Raw genomic sequence first — 20,000 nt, forward strand, 5'->3', positions numbered from 1 at the left:
TTGGTTTCTTATGTGGGTTTATTGTTAGGCAGTTTCATTAACGTCCTCCCAGCGCGGTAACAACACACAACAGCAGCAGTCACGTTTAGTCTACCGTAAAGCAGTTCGTCTGCAGTAAACAGCAATGTTGTGACACTCTTAAACAGGACAATACTGCCACCTACTGGATAGCCTGCAGAACACTGAAATTCAAGTATGTCTTTTATTTATATGTATAATAAAATAAAATAAAAATAAATATATATATAGCTCGAATTTACTGAAAGTCAAGTATTTCATACATATATATATTATATATATATGAAATACTTGATTTGGTGAATTCTAGCTGTAAATATACTCTCCTCTTAACCACGCCCCCCCACCTCCCGATATTGGAGATCTCAAGGTTGGCAAGTATGCCTTTAGGGGACCTCTGACGGTATGGGGACAAAAAAAAACAGGTTCCCTAAAGGGAAACCTTTTTAAATGATGTTAATCATTTAAAAAGGTTGAACCATTAATAGTACTGTGTTTCTGTATGGTGTCCATCCTTAGTTAAAACTAATATATTTGTCCAAAAACAAAATCTGGTTTAGTGTTCCTTAGGATGACATTTTCATACAGCATGATTATAAAACATTATTACCTTTAAAGTATGATTCACATTCAGAATGTTCCATCCTTCTATATGTGGTAGTTGGAGTAGCAGACAACTTCATGACTGCTAAATAGCAGTTTTCAGTAATGTCACAGAAGATGCAGGATTTGCTTGAACATGGAAGTGGTGAAACTTCCTATAAGAGGACAGCTGTAGTGCTGTATTCTGACCATCATGTCATATTTCATTTCAACTTTTTTTTCTTTTTTAAATGGTCCTCAGTAGTCACCAACAAATTTGTGTGAATTATGCAAAATTATTGAAATTTGGTCCCCATGAACCATATTAAGTCTTTTTCCCCAGAGTCCCCAGTAAGAATGATCAGCACATTACTTCATCAATCCAGAGATTTAAAGACGTGTACGAGCTAACTGGGCAGTGGCCTTTTTACCTCATTTTTTTTATGCCTCCACAAGTGATGATCAAAAACTTGGTCCCCGTTCCAAATGATAACCAGTATGTGTGTGTGTTGCAGGCATGCCGGTGTTGTACTGGTTCTCTGGGAAGATGTCTCTGTGGGGAACCATCTCCTTCAACCTGGCCGTCTTCATCAACCTCATCATCGCCTTCTTCTACCCCTACAACTCAGGACAAGGTGGAGTGTGGTCATGTGACCTCACTCTCAGTAGCTTTGAACTCCTCCTCCTTTCTCTGCTCTCCAGCCGGCGCCATCGACGACTCCCTGCTGCTGATGTTGTTCTGGATTCTGATTGGTCTGTCCGTGCTGGCCTTGCTCTCGCAGCGCTACGGCCTGCAGCCGCTGACTCTGGCGCTCATCCTGAGGTCCATCTACCACCTGGGCATTGGAAACACGCTCATCCTGCTGGGGGCGCTCAACGTAAGACGCGCCGCTCTCATGTGTTAGTGTTTCAATCAATTTGTGTGTGGTAATAGTGCAGGGGTGTCCAAAGTGTCATTTTTTATTTTATTAGGGTCCGCCCTGTACCCTGTACAAAGGACTCCCACAGGGAGTCCTTTGTACAGGTACAAAGGAACCTATTGTTATTGTAAGGTTGTATTATTATTCTTTATTATTTTTCCGCAGCTTTGCGCACTACTTTGCCCCCCTTAACATGCTTCAAAACTTTACACACACATAGAAAAACTGTGACAGCACACTTTAATCAAAAAACCAAACCCCAAAAATCAAAATTGCGCTCTAGCGCCCCCTAGGGAACAAACAAAAACAAACTACCTGTAACTCCCACTAGGAAGGTCGTAGAGACATGAAACAAAAACCTGTATGTAGGTCTCCCTTAGACCTACAAGTCATAATGACACATCCTCAGGCAAAAACCAACAGGAAGTTGGCAATTTCCCCTTCAAGACAAAAAATGACTAAAAACACAAATTTTTGACTCTTTGAGCTGTAATTTCACCCCCTTAACATACTTCAAAACTCACCAAACTTCTCACACACATCAGGACTGGTGGAAATTGCGATTTAAAAAAAAACCGAACCCCAAAACTCAAAATTGCGCTCTACAGCAATTTTTGAATAAAACAGAGACAAAACTGCTTCTCAGAGGAAAACTCAGACAAAACTGCTTGTAACTTCTGGTAGGAACATCACACACACACACATAGAAAAACTGTGACAGCACACTTTAGTCAAAAAACCAAACCCCAAAAATCAAAATTGCGCTCTAGCGCCCCCTAGGGAACAAACAAAAACAAACTACCTGTAACTCCCACTAGGAAGGTTGTAGAGACATGAAACAAAAACCTGTATGTAGGTCTCACTTAGACCTACAATTCATAATGACACATCCTCGGGCGAAAACCCACAGGAAGTTGGCAATTTCCCCTTCAAGACAAAAAATGACTAAAAACACTCATTTTTGCCTCTTTGAGCTGTAATTTCACCCCCTTAACATACTTCAAAACTCACCAAACTTCTCACACACATCAGGACTGGTGGAAATTGCGATCTAAAAAAAAACCGAACCCCAAAACTCAAAATTGCGCTCTACAGCAATTTTTGAATAAAACAGAGACAAAACTGCTTCTCAGAGGAAAACTCAGACAAAACTGCTTGTAACTTCTGGTAGGAACATCACACACACACACATAGAAAAACTGTGACAGCACACTTTAGTCAAAAAACCAAACCCCAAAAATCAAAATTGCGCTCTAGCGCCACCTAGGGAACAAACAAAAACAAACTACCTGTAACTCCCACTAGGAAGGTCGTAGAGACATGAAACAAAAACCTGTATGTAGGTCTCACTTAGACCTACACGTCATAATGACACATCCTCAGGCAAAAACCAACAGGAAGTTGGCAATTTCCCCTTCAAGACAAAAAATGACTAAAAACACTCATTTTTGCCTCTTTGAGCTGTAATTTGACCCCCTTAAAATACTTAAAAACTCACCAAACTTCTCACACACATCGGGACTGGTGGAAATTGCGATCTAAAAAAAAACCGAACCCCAAAACTCAAAATTGTGTTCTACATAATTTTTGAAAAGAACAGAGAAAAAACTGCTCCTCAGAGGAAAACTCAGACAAAACTGCTTGTAACTTCCGGTAGGAAGGTCTTAGAGACATGAAACAAATACCTCTATGTAGGTCAGGGGTCGGCAACCCGCGGCTCCTTGACCACTCTGATGCGGCTCAGCTACATACATGCCGACCCCCCCCCCGATTTTCCCAGGAGATTTATGGATGTCAGTGTCTCTCATAAATTACTCCCAGGGAAAAAATAATCCTATTTACACTCTAATTACTAAATAAAGGGCGTGCCCTAATTGCACTGCAGTAATTGTCCTCTATAGCATTTACATACAGCGTGCCAGTCCAGCCACATGTTGCATGTTGTTATTACTTGCACACACAGGAGACAGCAAAGGATACTTACTCATCAGCCACACAGCTTACACTGACGGTAGCCGTATCAAACAACTTTAACATTGTTACGTTACAAATATGCGCCACACTGTGAACCCACACCAAAAAAGAATGAAAAACACATTTCTGGAGAACATCCCACCGTAACACAACATAAACACAACACAACCATTACCCAGAATCCCATGCAGCCCTAATTCTTCCGGTCTACATTATACACCCCCGCTACCACCAAATCCCCCCACACATCAACACCCCCCCCCCCTCCGTGCGTTGGTTGAGCGGAAGAGTTAGGGCTGCATGGGATTCTGGGTATTGGTGTAAGATGTGTGGCTGCTGAGTTAGTACGCCTTGCTGTCACTTACGTGAGCAAGCTGAAATTGCATTCTACGTGTGGTCGAGCAGGTACACTGTTAGGGCAGACTGTAGAGGGCGCCAAATGCAGTGTCATCACGCTCTGATATTCGGGAGTCTCCCGGGAAAAGTGAGAGGGTTGACAAGTATGACGCTATCAAGCGCCATTAGTTCAAAACTCGCGGGCTGCACTAACATCAAATTTCCACATTAAAGTGCGTGCCGGTGCGTGTGTCGGAGACCCCTGGTTAACATAGCACAAAGCATTTAAGCTTTGTATGCAGTGTTTTTCATTTAAAAAAAATTTTTGTGGCTCCCATTACTTTCTTTAATTTGTGAAACTTGCCAAAATGGCTCTTTGAGTGGTAAAGGTTGCCGACCCCTGATGTAGGTCTTGCCTAGACCTACATTTCATAGATTGACATCCTTCAGCAAAAATCAACAGGAAGTTTGCTATTCCTCATTCAAAACAACATTTTTGTTACAACCGGTCACCAAACATCAAACGTTATGTCCTCTGAGCACGTTTGTCGTTTCGGCTTCAAACTGCTACAGGAGAGAGATTGAACCCTTCTGATTGAAAGTTGATGACGGCGTTTTGATTCGTGCTACCGTTTAGATTTTACGAGCCTTCAAAGACCCTTGTGTTACAGTGCAGATGTTCTCCAGAAATGTGTTTGTCATTCTTTTTTGGTGTGGGTTCAAAGTGTGGTGCTTATTTGTAACGTAACAGTGTTAAAGTTCTTTTTGTACGACTACCGTCAGTGTAAGCTGTGTGGCTGTTGAACAAGTATGCCTTGCTGGCACTTACGTGGGCAAGCAAGAGCTGCATTATACATGTGGCCAAGCAGGTACGCTGTTTGGGCAGGCTGTAGAGGGCGCTAAAAGCAGTGCCATCACGCCCTGATATTCGGGAGTCTCCCGGAAAAAAATGAGAGGGTTGGCAAGAAAGATGCTATCAAGCGCCATTCAATTAAAAGTCGCGGGCCGCACTAACATTAAATTTCCATATTGAGATGCGTGCCGGTGCGTGTGTCAGAGACCCCTGGTTAACATAGCGCAAAGCAATTTAAGCTTTGTATGCGGTGTTTTTCATTTTAAATTTTCAAAATTTTTTTGTGGCTCCCATTGTTTTCTTTAATTTGTGAAACTTTCCAAAATGGCTCTTTGAGTGGTAAAGTTTGCCGACCCCTGCCCTAGCTCATAACATCACATCTTTCCCCCTATAAAGAAATAATGTTAACTCAATAAAGTGTATTTCTTTTTTTTAGCTTTAACTTTTCATTGTTTAGCATTGTAACCACATTTGCAAACAACTTTTCTTTTCATAGAATTTTCTTTCAATAAAGAAATAAAGTGCAAAAATGTCAAAGCATCATAACAAACAGTTATGTCAAATAGCAGCAGAAGTGCACTTTTTGGAGAGCTGTATTATTTTCAGTTTTGTGCCCAAGGGGCTGATTTTATTTAATACTATATTATTATTTATACACCTATAGCAGGGGTCACCAACGCGGTGCCCGCGGGCACCACGTAGCCCGCTGGCCTGTTCTAAAAATAGCTCAAATAGCAGCACTTACCAGTGAGCTGCCTCTATTTTTTAAATTGTATTTATTTACTAGCAAGCTGGTCGCGCTTTGCCCGACATTTTTAATTCTAAGAGAGACAAAACTCAAATAGAATTTGAAAATCCAAGAAAATATTTTAAAGACTTGGTCTTCACTTCATAAATTCATAATTTTTTTTACTTTGCTTCTTATAACTTTCAGAAAGACAATTTTAGAGAAAAAATACAACCTTAAAAATGATTTTAGGATTTTTAAACACATATACCTTTTTACCTTTTAAATTCCTTCCTCTTCTTTCCTGACAATTTAAATCAATGTTCAAGTAAATGTATTTTTTTTAAAAAGAATAATAAATACATTTTAATTTAATTCTTCATTTTAGCTTCTGTTTTTTCGACGAAGAATATTTGTCATATATTTCTTCAAACTTATTATGATTAAAATTCCAAAAAATTATTCTGGCAAATCTAGAAAATCTGTAGAATCAAATTTAAATCTTATTTCAAAGTCTTTTGAATTTCTTTTAAAATTTTTGTTCTGGAAAATCTAGAAGAAATAATGATTTGTCTTTGTTAGAAATATAGCTTGGTCCAATTTGTTATATATTCTAACAAAGTGCAGATTGGATTTTAACCTATTTAAAAAATGTTATCAAAATTGTAAAATTAATCTTAATCAGGAAAAATTACTAATGATGTTCCATAAATTCATTTTTTAAATTTTTTCAAAAAGATTCGAATTAGCTAGTTTTTCTCTTCTTTTTTTCGGTTGAATTTTGAATTTTAAAGAGTCGAAATTGAAAATAAACTATGTTTCAAAATTTAATTGTCATTTTTTTCGTGTTTTCTCCTCTTTTAAACCGTTCAATTAAGTGTAAATATCATTAATTATTAATAATAACATAGAGTTAAAGGTAAATTGAGCAAATTGGCTATTTCTGGCAATTTATTTAAGTGTGTATCAAACTGGTAGCGCTTCGCATTAATCAGCACCCAAGAAGTAGCTCTTGTTTTCAAAAAGGTTGGTGACCCCTGACCTATAGTGATCACAGAGACAGGTTGTTTTTGTGTTACTGTATATATTTGTTTTTCTGAAAAAAAATCCCACTTAATATACTTTGGGTAACAACAGTCAATATTTATTTATTTTATTTATTTTTTTTTAGGGGGGGTAACAGTCAATATTTATTTATTTATTAGATTTTATTTTTTTCTTATATAATAAAAGTGAGCTTTTGTTAAACCAAATATTGTGTGTTTTTTTCCATATACAACAACATATCTGGACTCGATAAGAGAATCGATAAGGAATCGGTTCGATAAGAGGATTCGATAATAGGCTCGAACTCGATAATTTCTCATCAAACATCATCCCACCACTTGGTGGCTGAGTTGCTGTTGTTCCCAAACTCTTCAATTTTCTTATAATAAAGCCGACAGTTGACTTTGGTATATTTAGGAGCGAGGACATTTCACGACTGGGTTTGTTGCACAGGTGGCATCCTATGACAGTTCCACGCTGGAAATCACTGAAAGCGGCCCATTCTTTCACAAATGTTTGTAGAAACAGTCTCCATGCCTAAGTGCTTGATGTTATACACCTGGGGCCGTACTTATCAAGCTTCTTAGAGTGCCATTTTACACTTAAGTCCTGAGAATTTGCGAAATTTAGTCCTACTCTCAAACTTAAGAATAAAAGCTTTTTATCAACGTTCTTAAGTCTAAGAATCACTCCTACTCTCCACGATATTTAAGAGACCTTCAGAGGTGTCTTAAGTGGTTAGGAGTTGCCAGCAGGGGATGGCACTGAGGCGAGAGAGACGTGCGCGAACGTTCAGGGAACGGAACAATGTTTTTTGTTTTTTTGATGACGAGCAACTGATCAAACGGTATCGTTTAGACAGAGCGGATATTATTTTTGTCACAGATTTAATACTTTTCGATTCCTTGTTGATTTCGGCATGTGTCTGCAGTGGGCTAGTATATATAGAGCCACCCACACCAGTTTCAAATTAGTTGCCTAATTAATGAATTGGAAAGAAAATGTTATGACAGTAGCGTATGTGTGTGGCCGTGAGGTGAGTGACGTCAGTGAGTGTGTGGGCGATAGAAGAGAGGGAGCGGTAGCGTGAGTGCCGGCGGGGACTAGTTTGTTTTGTATTATTTTGTAGTTTATTGTCAAAATATACACTCCCATTGTCCACTTCAATATTTCCAAGATATTTCTTTATTCTTAGACAACGGATTCCCTTCCGTGATTGGTCATTTCTATGGACACAGAAATGACGTCACCTACAATTTCGTTTACGGCACATAGTAATGTCGTAATTCAGCTCTGAGTGTGACACTTAAGATTCAGTCCTACACTTCGCTGAAAGTGTGAGTAAGACGCTTGATAACTAACTTTTAAGTGCAGCTTTCAGCGAAGAATTTATTTACTCTTAAGTCAACTCTTAGCAGACTTCTTAGGAGTAATTCTAAGAAGCTTGATAAGTACGGCCCCTGATTCTGATCATTTGGATGGGTGGCCAAATACTTTTGGCAATAAAGTCCTTAAGGCGAGCGTTGTGTTGCAGCTGATCAACAAGGTGGTGTTCGTGGTGAGCTTTGTGGGCAACAACGGCACCTTCATCATGGGCTACAAGGCCATGGTGATGGACGTGGAGTTCCTCTACCACCTGGCCTACGTGCTCACCTCCACGCTGGGCCTCTTCGTCCACGAGCTCTTCTACAGCATCCTGGTAGGCGCTAACGTGCTAGCGGCGCTGCAGACAAAGGCTGACATGCTTTACTTGCAGCTGTTCGACCTGATCTACCGCGAGGAGACGCTCTTCAACGTGATCAAGAGCGTGACGCGCAACGGACGCTCCATCCTGCTGACGGCGCTGCTCGCCCTCATCCTGGTCTACCTCTTCTCCATCGTGGGCTTCCTGTGCCTCAAGGAGGACTTCATCATGGAGGTGGACCCGCTGCCGCAGATCGCCCAAGGTAAGCGGCTCCTGAGGTCACGTGACGGCCGGCTAACGCTTTGCCTCCTCAGCTCCGGGGCAGGGCGACGCCTCGCAGGAGTCCTGTTCTGCCGACGGCGTCAGCTGCACGGCCGAGGCCGAAGACGAAGGTGCCGCCTTTTGTTTGTTGGAGCAAAGCGGAAGTAGACTTGTGCCGTTTCTCAATCTGAGGGCGTTCAAAGTGTCAGGGTAACATCTTGGGAGAATCATTAGTGAGCACGGCTGTAATGAATGCAGGGACAGCACAAGTCTACTCATTGACTGTTGATCCATTTCATCAATAAATAGTCACTGTAAGAAAAGAATATAGAGCAACTCGAGCCAATAACGAAAAAAGAAAAAATACTATTTATTTAAAATCAATTCTGCATAAAGATGACACAAAGCAAATAAAATTGATTCTTGGAATATTAGCAATCTATTTAGAATCGGAATAAAACATCGCAATTTGAATGTGAATCGATTTTTTTTAAGCACCTATAACACTTAATTAGACTTTTTAAATGTTAATAATTTAATAAATACATGATTAAAACATGAATAGTACATTTAATAAAAGAAAGTAGAGCAACTCCAGCTTTACGAAACTTAAGATAGACATTCACAATCATTAAGAAGACATACACATACAACACTAATGAAATACAATACTTATTAAATACAATACTTATTATATACAATACTAGTTAAATACAATACTAATTAAATACAATATTAATTTAATACAATATTAATTTAATACAATACTTATTAAATACAATATTAATTAAATACAATATTAATTAAATACAATACTTATTGAATACAATACTTATTAAAGGCCTACTAAAATGATTTTTTTTTATTTAAACGGGGATAGCAGATCCATTCTATGTGTCATACTTGATCATTTCGCGATATTGCCATATTTTTGCTGAAAGGATTTAGTAGAGAACATCGACGATAAAGTTCGCAACTTTTGATCGCTGATTAAAAAAGCCTTGCCTGTACCGGAAGTAGCGTGACGTCACAGGTTGAAGGGCTCCTCACATTTCCCCATTGTTAACACCAGCAGCGAGAGCGATTCGGACCGAGAAAGCGACGATTACCCCATTAATTTGAGCTAGGATGAAAGATTTGTGGATGAGGAACGTCAGAGTGAAGGACTAGAGTGCAGTGCAGGACGTATCTTTTTTCGCTCTGACCGTAACTTAGGTACAAGCTGGCTCATTGGATTCCACACTTTCTCCTTTTTCTATTGTGGATCACGGATTTGTATTTTAAACCACCTCGGATACTATATCCTCTTGAAAATGAGAGTCGAGAACGCGAAATGGACATTCACAGTGACTTTTATCTCCACGACAATACATCGGCGAAGCTCTTTAGCTACGGAGCTAACGTGATAGCATCGTGCTTAAATGCAGATAGAAACAAAAGAAATAAACCCCTGACTGGAAGGATAGACAGAAAATCAACAATACTATTAAACCATGGACATGTAACTACACAGTTAATGCTTTCCAGCCTGTCGAAGCTTAACAATGCTGTTGCTAACGACGCCATTGAAGCTAACTTAGCTACGGGACCTCGACAGAGCTATGCTAAAAACATTAGCTCTGCACCTACGCCAGCCCTCATCTGCTCATCACGACCCGTGCTCACCTGCGTTCCAGCGATCGACGGCGCGACGAAGGACTTCACCCGATCACCGATGCGGTCGGCGGCCCGGAGACGGAGGAAGTCAAGGTGAGGACAGCGGTGCGGCGGCGGGCGTTGTAGCTTTCGACGACACCCCGGCCGCCATCAGAGTCGGCAAGAAATATATATTTCCCCAAAGTTACGTATGTGACATGCACATAGCGCCACGCACGTACAGGCAAGCGATCAAATGTTTGGAAGCCAAAGCTGTAGTCACGGTAGCGCGTCTGCTATCCAACTCAAAGTCCTCCTGGTTGTGTTGCTGCAGCCAGCCGCTAAAACACCGATCCCACCTACAGCTTTCTTCTTTGCAGTCTCCATTGTTCATTAAACAAATTGCAAAAGATTCACCAACACAGATGTCCAGAATACTGTGCAATTATGAGATGAAAACAGAGCTGTTTGTATTGGGATACAATGGTGTGCCAATACTTCCGTTCACTCCGTGACGTCACGCGCAAACATCATCGTACCGAGACGTTTTCAACCGGATATTTCCCGGGAAATTTAAAATTGCACTTTATAAGTTAACCCGGTCGTATTGGCATGTGTTGCAATGTTAAGATTTCATCATTGATATATAAACTATCAGACTGCGTGGTCGGTAGTAGTGGCTTTCAGTAGGCCTTTAAATACAATACTAATTAAATAAAATAGTAATTAAATACAATACTTATTAAATACAATACTAATTAAATAAAATAGAAATTAAATACAATACTTATTAAATACAATACTAATTAAATACAATACTAATTTAATATATCCATCCATCCATCCATTTTCTACCCCTTGTCCCTCTCGGGGTCGCGGGGGGTGCTGGAGCCTATCTCAGCTGCATTGGGGCAGAAGGCAGGGTACACCCTGGACAAGTCACCACCTCATCAAATACAATACTAATTAAATACAATACTATCCATCCATCCATTTTCTACCGCTTATTCTCTATACTAATTAAATACAATACGTATTAAATACAATATGTATTAAATACAATACTTATTAAATACAATACTTATTAAATACAATACTAATTAAATACATTACAAATTAAATACAATACAAATTTAATACAATATTAATGAAATACAATACTTTTTAAATACAATACTAGTTAAATACAATACTAGTTGAATACAATACTAATAAATACAATATTTATTAAATACAATACTAGTTAAATACAATATTTATTAAATATAATACTATTTAAATACAATACTAATAAATAGAATACTAATAAATACAATACTAGTTAAATACAATACTAGTTTAATACAATACTAGTTTATTACAATATTAATTAATTACAATTCTAATTAAATGCAATACTAGTTAAATACAATACTAGTTAAATACAATACTAATAAATACAATATTTATTAAATACAATACTAGTTAAATAGAATACTAATAAATACAATACTTATTAAATACAATACTAGTTAAATAGAATACTAATAAATACAATACTTATTAAATACAATACTAGTTGAATACAATACTAGTTTAATACAATACTAGTTAAATAAATCCATCCATTCATCCATTTTCTACAGCTTGTCCCTCTCGGGGTCGCAGGGGTGCTGCATTGGGGCGGAAGGCGGGGTACACCCTGGACAAGTCGCCACCTCATCAAACACAATACTAATTAAATACAACGCTAATTAAAAACAATACTAATTAAATACAATACTAAATGTACCCACAAATTAAGAAAAGCATCAATATTAATAATAATATCAATAAGTTATCTAATGTTTTTAATCTAAACATTTATTATTTTTTTAATAATCAATTTTGCATAGAATTTGCAAAGTAATATTTTTAAAATCGATTCTTGAGAATTATGAATTGATTTAGAATCGTAATAAATAAAAGTTATGATTTGGATATATTTGAGTGTACATGCTTGTCTTTGTTCCCAGATGAGACCACCTCAGAGCGAGCGTGCGACACGCTGCTGATGTGCATCGTCACCGTACTGAATCACGGCCTGAGGAACGGCGGCGGCGTGGGCGACGTCCTCCGCCAGCCGTCCAAGAACGTAAGGACTCGCTTTGCTTAGCGTGTGTGTTCCTAATGCTGTCAATCTTTGGCCACCTAACCATTCCCACCGATTGGGGTGATGATTGGATTCAGAATCCATTCTAACAATGTATTATTTGGTATAATAATTGTCAGGTTCAAACACTGATGACATCTATTAAACAAGACAAGAAGCAAAGAATTAAACAGAGACAGAATTAAGTTTTTGCTCAGTGAGGAGAGACGCCTGGTGTCTCAGCACGCTCTGCCAAAAGATTGCACGCCTCCTTCTTTTATTTGGACCTTCCCTGACCACATGGCAACAGCTGCTTCCAAAGGGACGGGGGTCGTAAACAGCCATCGCCTTTGATTACAAAACGGTTTAAAAGAAAAGGTCGGTTAAAAAAAGAGGTCATAAAAGAGTTCAAAAAAAGGTTCGTAAAAGTGTTCAAAAAGAGGTTCGTAAAAGAGTTAAAAAAAAGAGGTTGTAAAAGAGTTAAAAAAGAGGTTCGTAAAAGACTTCAAAAAAGCGGTGCCTGGAGGGGAGTCTGGTCCTGCTTCCTCTTCGCTTTTGTAGTTCTTGGGTCAGACAATATATTTCTGTTGATTACAATACATGAAAGAAACCGAACACCTTCATTTTGCTTCCCCCCCCCCCCTACACAGTGGAGTTTTACAAGCCTTCTTCTTGGTAGGTTCAAAGACAGCTTTTGGTCTTCTCACCGGGAACTCATTTCAACACAAAGTTTTTGTGATAACTTAGATAAAATTATTCTAACAATAATTCTAATACAGGTTACAAGTTAGAAATGTTCCTTCTGCTTTTTAAACATGGATTCTTTCAAAAATGTAAATTGATTTTCAAAAATTCTGAATTGATTTAGAATGGGGATGAATAAGAACCGTGATATGGATGTGGATCGGTTTTTATGTGTTATATCTGGACAGTTTGAGGTTTTACTGTAGACCGTATGTGTGTGTGTGTGTTCTTGTATTTCTAGCCTTCTTGAGACATGAAGAAGGAAAAGTATCTTCCATATGAGGAGGTGTGAACAAGTGATGACATAAATCATGGTCCCAATAACATTGCTACTAATAGAGAATGTCTCATTAGCACCCCTGGTGGTGACATCTATCAAAATGAGGGTGGTCCCAAAAAGGAGGGATTTTTCACATTGACTGTGTGTCGCTTTTAAAAGTGCTCCCCCTCTGGTCAACATATGACATAACAAGTGTGTGTAAGAAATTGAAGTGCTCCCTCTCTGGCCAACGTATGTAATAACAAGTGTGTGTAAGAAACTGAAATGCGCCCTCTTTAGTCAGAATGTATAAAATAAATATGTATATAGAGACATACTGTAATAACTTGAAGTAAATAATGAAGATTAAAAACCAATTAAAAACAAAAAATTCAACAACAAAAAATGAACTAAAAGCAGTCATTTACTCACAACGTGTCGACTTTTTTCTTGTAAAATTGGCAACCATTTCTCATATTCTTTCTGTTTCTGTAATATTGCAATATTTTCGGATAAAATTATTACTTTTTTTATGTAAAATTAGTACTTTTTAATGCAAAATGGTGACATTTGTCATATAAAGTTTAGACTTTTATCACAATATTGCCCATCTTTTTGTTCTTCTTGTGAAACAGTGACCTTTTTTGAGTAAAATTACGACTTTTGTCATCATTTTTGCCAAGTAAAATTCTGATTATTATTATTATATTGCCAAAATTTGAAAGTTTTCTTACAAAATTGTGACTTTTGTCGAGTAAAATTACGACTCTTTTCATTTAATTGCCAAAATGTTAAGCTTTTCTTGTAAAATTGCGACTGTTATTGAGTAAAATTCCAACTTTTATCATAATATTGCACAAATGTTCAGTTTTTATTGTAAAATGTTGACTTGCGTTGAGTAAAATGACGACTTTTATTATAATACTTGCAAAATTCTAACTTTTTCTTGTGAAATTGTGACCTTTTTCTTGTGAAATTCCAACTCATTTTTCACAACAAGCATTTTTAAATTTGCATAGTATGTATATATTATTAATGTTGTAAATACACATCTTTATATAGCTAGAAAATGAGGGTGGTCCTAAAAGGGAGGGATTTTTCACATTGACTGTGTGTCGCTTTTAAAAGTGCTCCCCCTCTGGTCAACATATGAAATAACAAGTGTGTGTAAGAAATTGAAGTGCTCCCTCTCTGGCCAACGTATGTAATAACAAGTGTGTGTAAGAAATTGAAATGCGCCCTCTTTAGTCAAAATGTATAAAATAAATATGTATATAGAGACATACTGTAATAACTTGAAGTAAATAATGAAGATTAAAAACCAATTACAAACAAAAAATTCAACAACAAAAAATGAACTAAAAGCAGTCATTTACTCACAACGTGTCGACTTTTTTTTTGTAAAATTGGCAACCATTTCTCATATTCTTTCTGTTTCTGTAATATTGCCATATTTTCTGATAAAATTATTACTTTTTAATGCAAAATGGTGACATTTGTCATATAAAATTCAGACTTTTATCACAATATTGCCCTTTTTTTTTGTTGTTCTTGTGAAACAGTGACCTTTTTTGAGTAAAATTACGACTTTTGTCATCATTTTTGCCAAGTAAAATTCCGATTATTATTATTATATTGCCAAAATTTGAAAGTTTTCTTACAAAATTGTGACTTTTGTCGAGTAAAATGGCCACTCTTTTCATTTAATTGCCAAAATGTTAGGCTTTTCTTGTAAAATTGTGACTGTTATTGAGTAAAATTCCAACTTTTATCATAATATTGCACAAATGTTCAGTTTTTCTTGTAAAATGTTGACTTGCGTTGAGTAAAATGACGACTTTTATTATAATACTTGCAAAATTCTAACTTTTTCTTGTGAAATTGTGACCTTTTTCTTGTGAAATTCCAACTTATTTTTCACAACAAGCATTTTTAAATTTGCATAGTATGTATATATTATTAATGTTGTAAATACACATCTTTATATATCTAGAAAGTGAGGGTGGTCCTAAAAGGGAGGGATTTTTCACATTGACTGTGTGTCGCTTTTAAAAGTGCTCCCCCTCTGGTCAACATATGAAATAACAAGTGTGTGTAAGAAATTGAAGTGCTCCCTCTCTGGCCAACGTATGTAATAACAAGTGTGTGTAAGAAATTGAAATGCGCCCTCTTTAGTCAAAATGTATAAAATAAATATGTATATAGAGACATACTGTAATAACTTAAAGTAAATAATGAAGATTAAAAACCAATTACAAACAAAAAATTCAACAACAAAAAATTAACTAAAAGCAGTCATTTACTCACAATGTGTCGACTTTTTTCTTGTAAAATTGGCAACCATTTCTCATATTCTTTCTGTTTCTGTAATATTGCCATATTTTCTGATAAAATTATTACTTTTTAATGCAAAATGGTGACATTTGTCATATAAAATTCAGACTTTTATCACAATATTGCCCTTTTTTTTGTTGTTCTTGTGAAACAGTGACCTTTTTTGAGTAAAATTACGACTTTTGTCATCATTTTTGCCAAGTAAAATTCCGATTATTATTATTATATTGCCAAAATTTGAAAGTTTTCTTACAAAATTGTGACTTTTGTCGAGTAAAATGGCCACTCTTTTCATTTAATTGCCAAAATGTTAGGCTTTTCTTGTAAAATTGCGACTGTTATTGAGTAAAATTCCAACTTTTATCGTAATATTGCACAAATGTTCAGTTTTTCTTGTAAAATGTTGACTTGCGTTGAGTAAAATGACAACTTTTATTATAATACTTGCAAAATTCTAACTTTTTCTTGTGAAATTGTGACCTTTTTCTTGTGAAATTCCAACTCATTTTTCACAACAAGCATTTTTAAATTTGCATAGTATGTATATATTATTAATGTTGTAAATACACATCTTTATATAGCTAGAAAATGAGGGTGGTCCTAAAAGGGAGGGATTTTTCACATTGACTGTGTGTCGCTTTTAAAAGTGCTCCCCCTCTGGTCAACATATGAAATAACAAGTGTGTGTAAGAAATTGAAGTGCTCCCTCTCTGGCCAACGTATGTAATAACAAGTGTGTGTAAGAAATTGAAATGCGCCCTCTTTAGTCAAAATGTATAAAATAAATATGTATATAGAGACATACTGTAATAACTTGAAGTAAATAATGAAGATTAAAAACCAATTACAAACAAAAAATTCAACAACAAAAAATGAACTAAAAGCAGTCATTTACTCACAACGTGTCGACTTTTTTCTTGTAAAATTGGCAACCATTTCTCATATTCTTTCTGTTTCTGTAATATTGCCATATTTTCTGATAAAATTATTACTTTTTAATGCAAAATGGTGACATTTGTCATATAAAATTCAGACTTTTATCACAATATTGCCCTTTTTTTTTGTTGTTCTTGTGAAACAGTGACCTTTTTTGAGTAAAATTACGACTTTTGTCATCATTTTTGCCAAGTAAAATTCCGATTATTATTATTATATTGCCAAAATTTGAAAGTTTTCTTACAAAATTGTGACTTTTGTCGAGTAAAATGGCCACTCTTTTCATTTAATTGCCAAAATGTTAGGCTTTTCTTGTAAAATTGTGACTGTTGAGTAAAATTCCAACTTTTATCGTAATATTGCACAAATGTTCAGTTTTTCTTGTAAAATGTTGACTTGCGTTGAGTAAAATGACGACTTTTATTATAATACTTGCAAAATTCTAACTTTTTCTTGTGAAATTGTGACCTTTTTCTTGTGAAATTCCAACTCATTTTTCACAACAAGCATTTTTAAATTTGCATAGTATGTATATGTTATTAATGTTGTAAATACACATCTTTATATAGCTAGAAAATGAGGGTGGTCCTAAAAGGGAGGGATTTTTCACATTGACCGTGTGTCGCTTTTAAAAGTGCTCCCCCTCTGGTCAACATATGAAATAACAAGTGTGTGTAAGAAATTTAAATGTACCCCCTTTGGCCAAAATTAATAAAAAAAACAAAATAAATATGTACATAGAGACATACTGTAATAACTTGAAGTAAATAATGAAGATTAAAAATCAATTATAAACAAAAAAAAAAAAATGTTTGAACTAAAAATTTACCTTTTTTATATTTGCATAGTATGTATATATTATTAATGTTGTAAATACACATCTTTATATATCTAGTAAGGGTGGTCCTAAAGAGGTGGGTCTCAGTAAGGTAACAAATACAAGAATATGTGTGTGTGTGTGCACCCAGGAGCCGCTGTTTCCCGCCCGCGTGGTCTACGACTTATTGTTCTACTTCATCGTCATCATCATCGTCCTCAACCTGATCTTTGGCGTCATCATCGACACGTTTGCCGACCTGAGAAGCGAGAAGCAGAAGAAAGAAGAGGTCCTGAAGACCACCTGTTTCATCTGTGGTCAGTCACTCTCCATTACAACAGGACAATGACTCACTTCCATGGCAGTGACGTCGCCACGGCAACACCAGCGTCAGAGTGTGACCCCTGCACTTGCAGGTCTGGAGCGAGACAAGTTCGACAACAAGACGGTGTCGTTCGAGGAGCACATCAAGCTGGAGCACAACATCTGGAACTACTTGTACTTCATCGTGCTGGTGCGTGAGAAGAACAAGACGGACTACACGGGGCCCGAGAGCTACGTGGCCATGATGATCAAGGTAGGCACGCCTCCACGTAGGAGTCGCCCGCCGGCCTGAACGCCGCGTGTGTGCGTGTGTGTGTGTGTGTGTGTGTGCGTGTGTGTGTGTGTGTGTGTGTGTGTGTGTGTGTGTGTGTGTTGCAGAACAACAACCTGGACTGGTTCCCTCGCATGCAGGCCATGTCTCTGGTGGTCACCGAAGGCGACGGCGAGCAGAACGAGATGAGGATGCTGCAGGACAAACTGGCCTCCACCACCAAGGTTGTCATGACGCTCACCACGCAGCTCACTGAGCTGAAGGAGCAGGTAAAGTCTCCATTTAAGCAGTCACTTGGAAAACAATATATACACTATATATATACGTATCATGTATATATTTATAAATATTATATACATATATATATATATATATATATATATATATATATATATATATATATATATATATACAGTGTATATATATATATATATATATATATATATATATATATAAATAAACGCTGCCGTTGTGTCCTTGGGCGAGACACTTCACCCTTGCCCCCGGTGAGGATGAATGATATAGGTGGTGGTCGGAGGAGCCGTTGGCGCAAATTGCAGCCACGCTTCCGTCAGTCTACCCCAGGGCAGCTGTGGCTATGAAAGTAGCTTACCACCACCAGGTGTGAATGAATGATGGGTTCTACATGTAAAGCGACTTTGGGTACTTAGAAAGCGCTATATAAATCCCAGGTATTATTATTATATATATATATATATATATATATATATATATATATATATATATATATACATATATACACACACACACATCTATGTATCCATATATATATATATTCAATATATTTTTATATTTTAGATATATGTATTTTTACATATAGATTATATATATATTTTGTGTGTGTATATATATATATTTTATATGTATATATTTACATATATATTATATATATAAATATTATATACAATTATATAATATAAATATTTTAAACATATGTATTTTTGATATACATATATATTATACAGTATGTATTTATTTTTTTAATTTATATTTATAGTTTGTATATACACATCTATTAATCCATATACATATATTTATACATTTCATATATATATTTAATACACCTGCGATGAGGTGTACCCCACCTTGTTTTTATTTTATTCTATTGTTTTATTCATTGTCTTTTATTCTATTGTATTGATGTTTTTATTGTCCTTTATTCTATTCTATTGTTTTATTCATTGTCTTTTGTTTTATACTATTATTTTGATTTGTTTATATTGTCTTTTATTCTATTCTATTGTTTTATTCATTGTCTTTTATGGTTTTATTCTATCATATTGATTTGTTTTTATTGTCTTTATTCTATTCTATTGTTTTATTCATTGTCTTTTATTCTATTATTGATTTGTTTTATTGTCTTTAATTCTATTATATTGATTTGTTATTGTCTTTTATTGTATTCTATTGTTTTATTCATTGTCTTTTATTCTATTCTATTGATTTGTTTTTATTGTCTTTTATTCTGTTAAATTGATTTGTTTCATTGTCTTTCATTCTATTATATTGATTTGTTTTATTGTCTTTTATTCTATTCTATTGTTATTCATTGTCTTTTGTTTTATTCTATTATATTGATTTGTTTTTGTCTTTTATTCCATTATATTGTTTTATTCGTTGTCTTTTATTGTATTATATTGAATTGTTTTTATTGTCTTCTATTCTATTGTTTTATTCATTGTCTTTGATTGTTTTATTCTATTATATTTTCTTTCTTTCTTTCTTTTAGTTTATTTCGAACATGAACACATTTACATCATAATACATCACACAATTTCATATCATTTCATTTACATCATGCCCGAAAAGGAGTAGGAAGAAGCAAAGCTTATTTAATCCTACCCCTTTCCCACTTCAAAGCATTTACAATTATATAAAATCATTTACTGACCTTTTTATATAATAAAATAACATCTATGAATTAGTATATACAACAGTTTGTAATATGTAATTAATTAATTCAGTCATTATTAACATACTGAGATGAAGAATATTTTCAATAAGGTTGGAAGTTTTTCTCATAATTCTTCTTCTATGTACTTTGTAAGCACTATTAATTCAAACAACCTCTTAAACTGGATCATGTCAGTACAATTTTTAACTTCTTTACTTAATCCATTCCATAATTTAATTCCACATACTGTTAT

General features: G+C 35.8%; 1 protein-coding gene across 1 annotated transcript in view; it reads left to right on the forward strand.

Annotated features, from left to right (window-relative positions):
• itpr3 (inositol 1,4,5-trisphosphate receptor, type 3) overlaps positions 1-20,000 on the forward strand; it is a 149,991-nt gene that overhangs the window by 127,217 nt on the left and 2,774 nt on the right. The window contains exons 50-58 of the mRNA XM_062052648.1: positions 1,116-1,235; positions 1,303-1,478; positions 7,992-8,156; positions 8,214-8,403; positions 8,456-8,533; positions 12,032-12,150; positions 17,389-17,554; positions 17,654-17,814; positions 17,940-18,101. Of these exons, the coding sequence (XP_061908632.1) occupies positions 1,116-1,235; positions 1,303-1,478; positions 7,992-8,156; positions 8,214-8,403; positions 8,456-8,533; positions 12,032-12,150; positions 17,389-17,554; positions 17,654-17,814; positions 17,940-18,101 (1,337 nt within the window). The remainder of the gene's footprint in view (positions 1-1,115; positions 1,236-1,302; positions 1,479-7,991; positions 8,157-8,213; positions 8,404-8,455; positions 8,534-12,031; positions 12,151-17,388; positions 17,555-17,653; positions 17,815-17,939; positions 18,102-20,000) is intronic.

This window comes from Entelurus aequoreus, linkage group LG07, assembly GCF_033978785.1.
Source record: "Entelurus aequoreus isolate RoL-2023_Sb linkage group LG07, RoL_Eaeq_v1.1, whole genome shotgun sequence".
NCBI classification, from domain to species: domain Eukaryota; kingdom Metazoa; phylum Chordata; class Actinopteri; order Syngnathiformes; family Syngnathidae; genus Entelurus; species Entelurus aequoreus.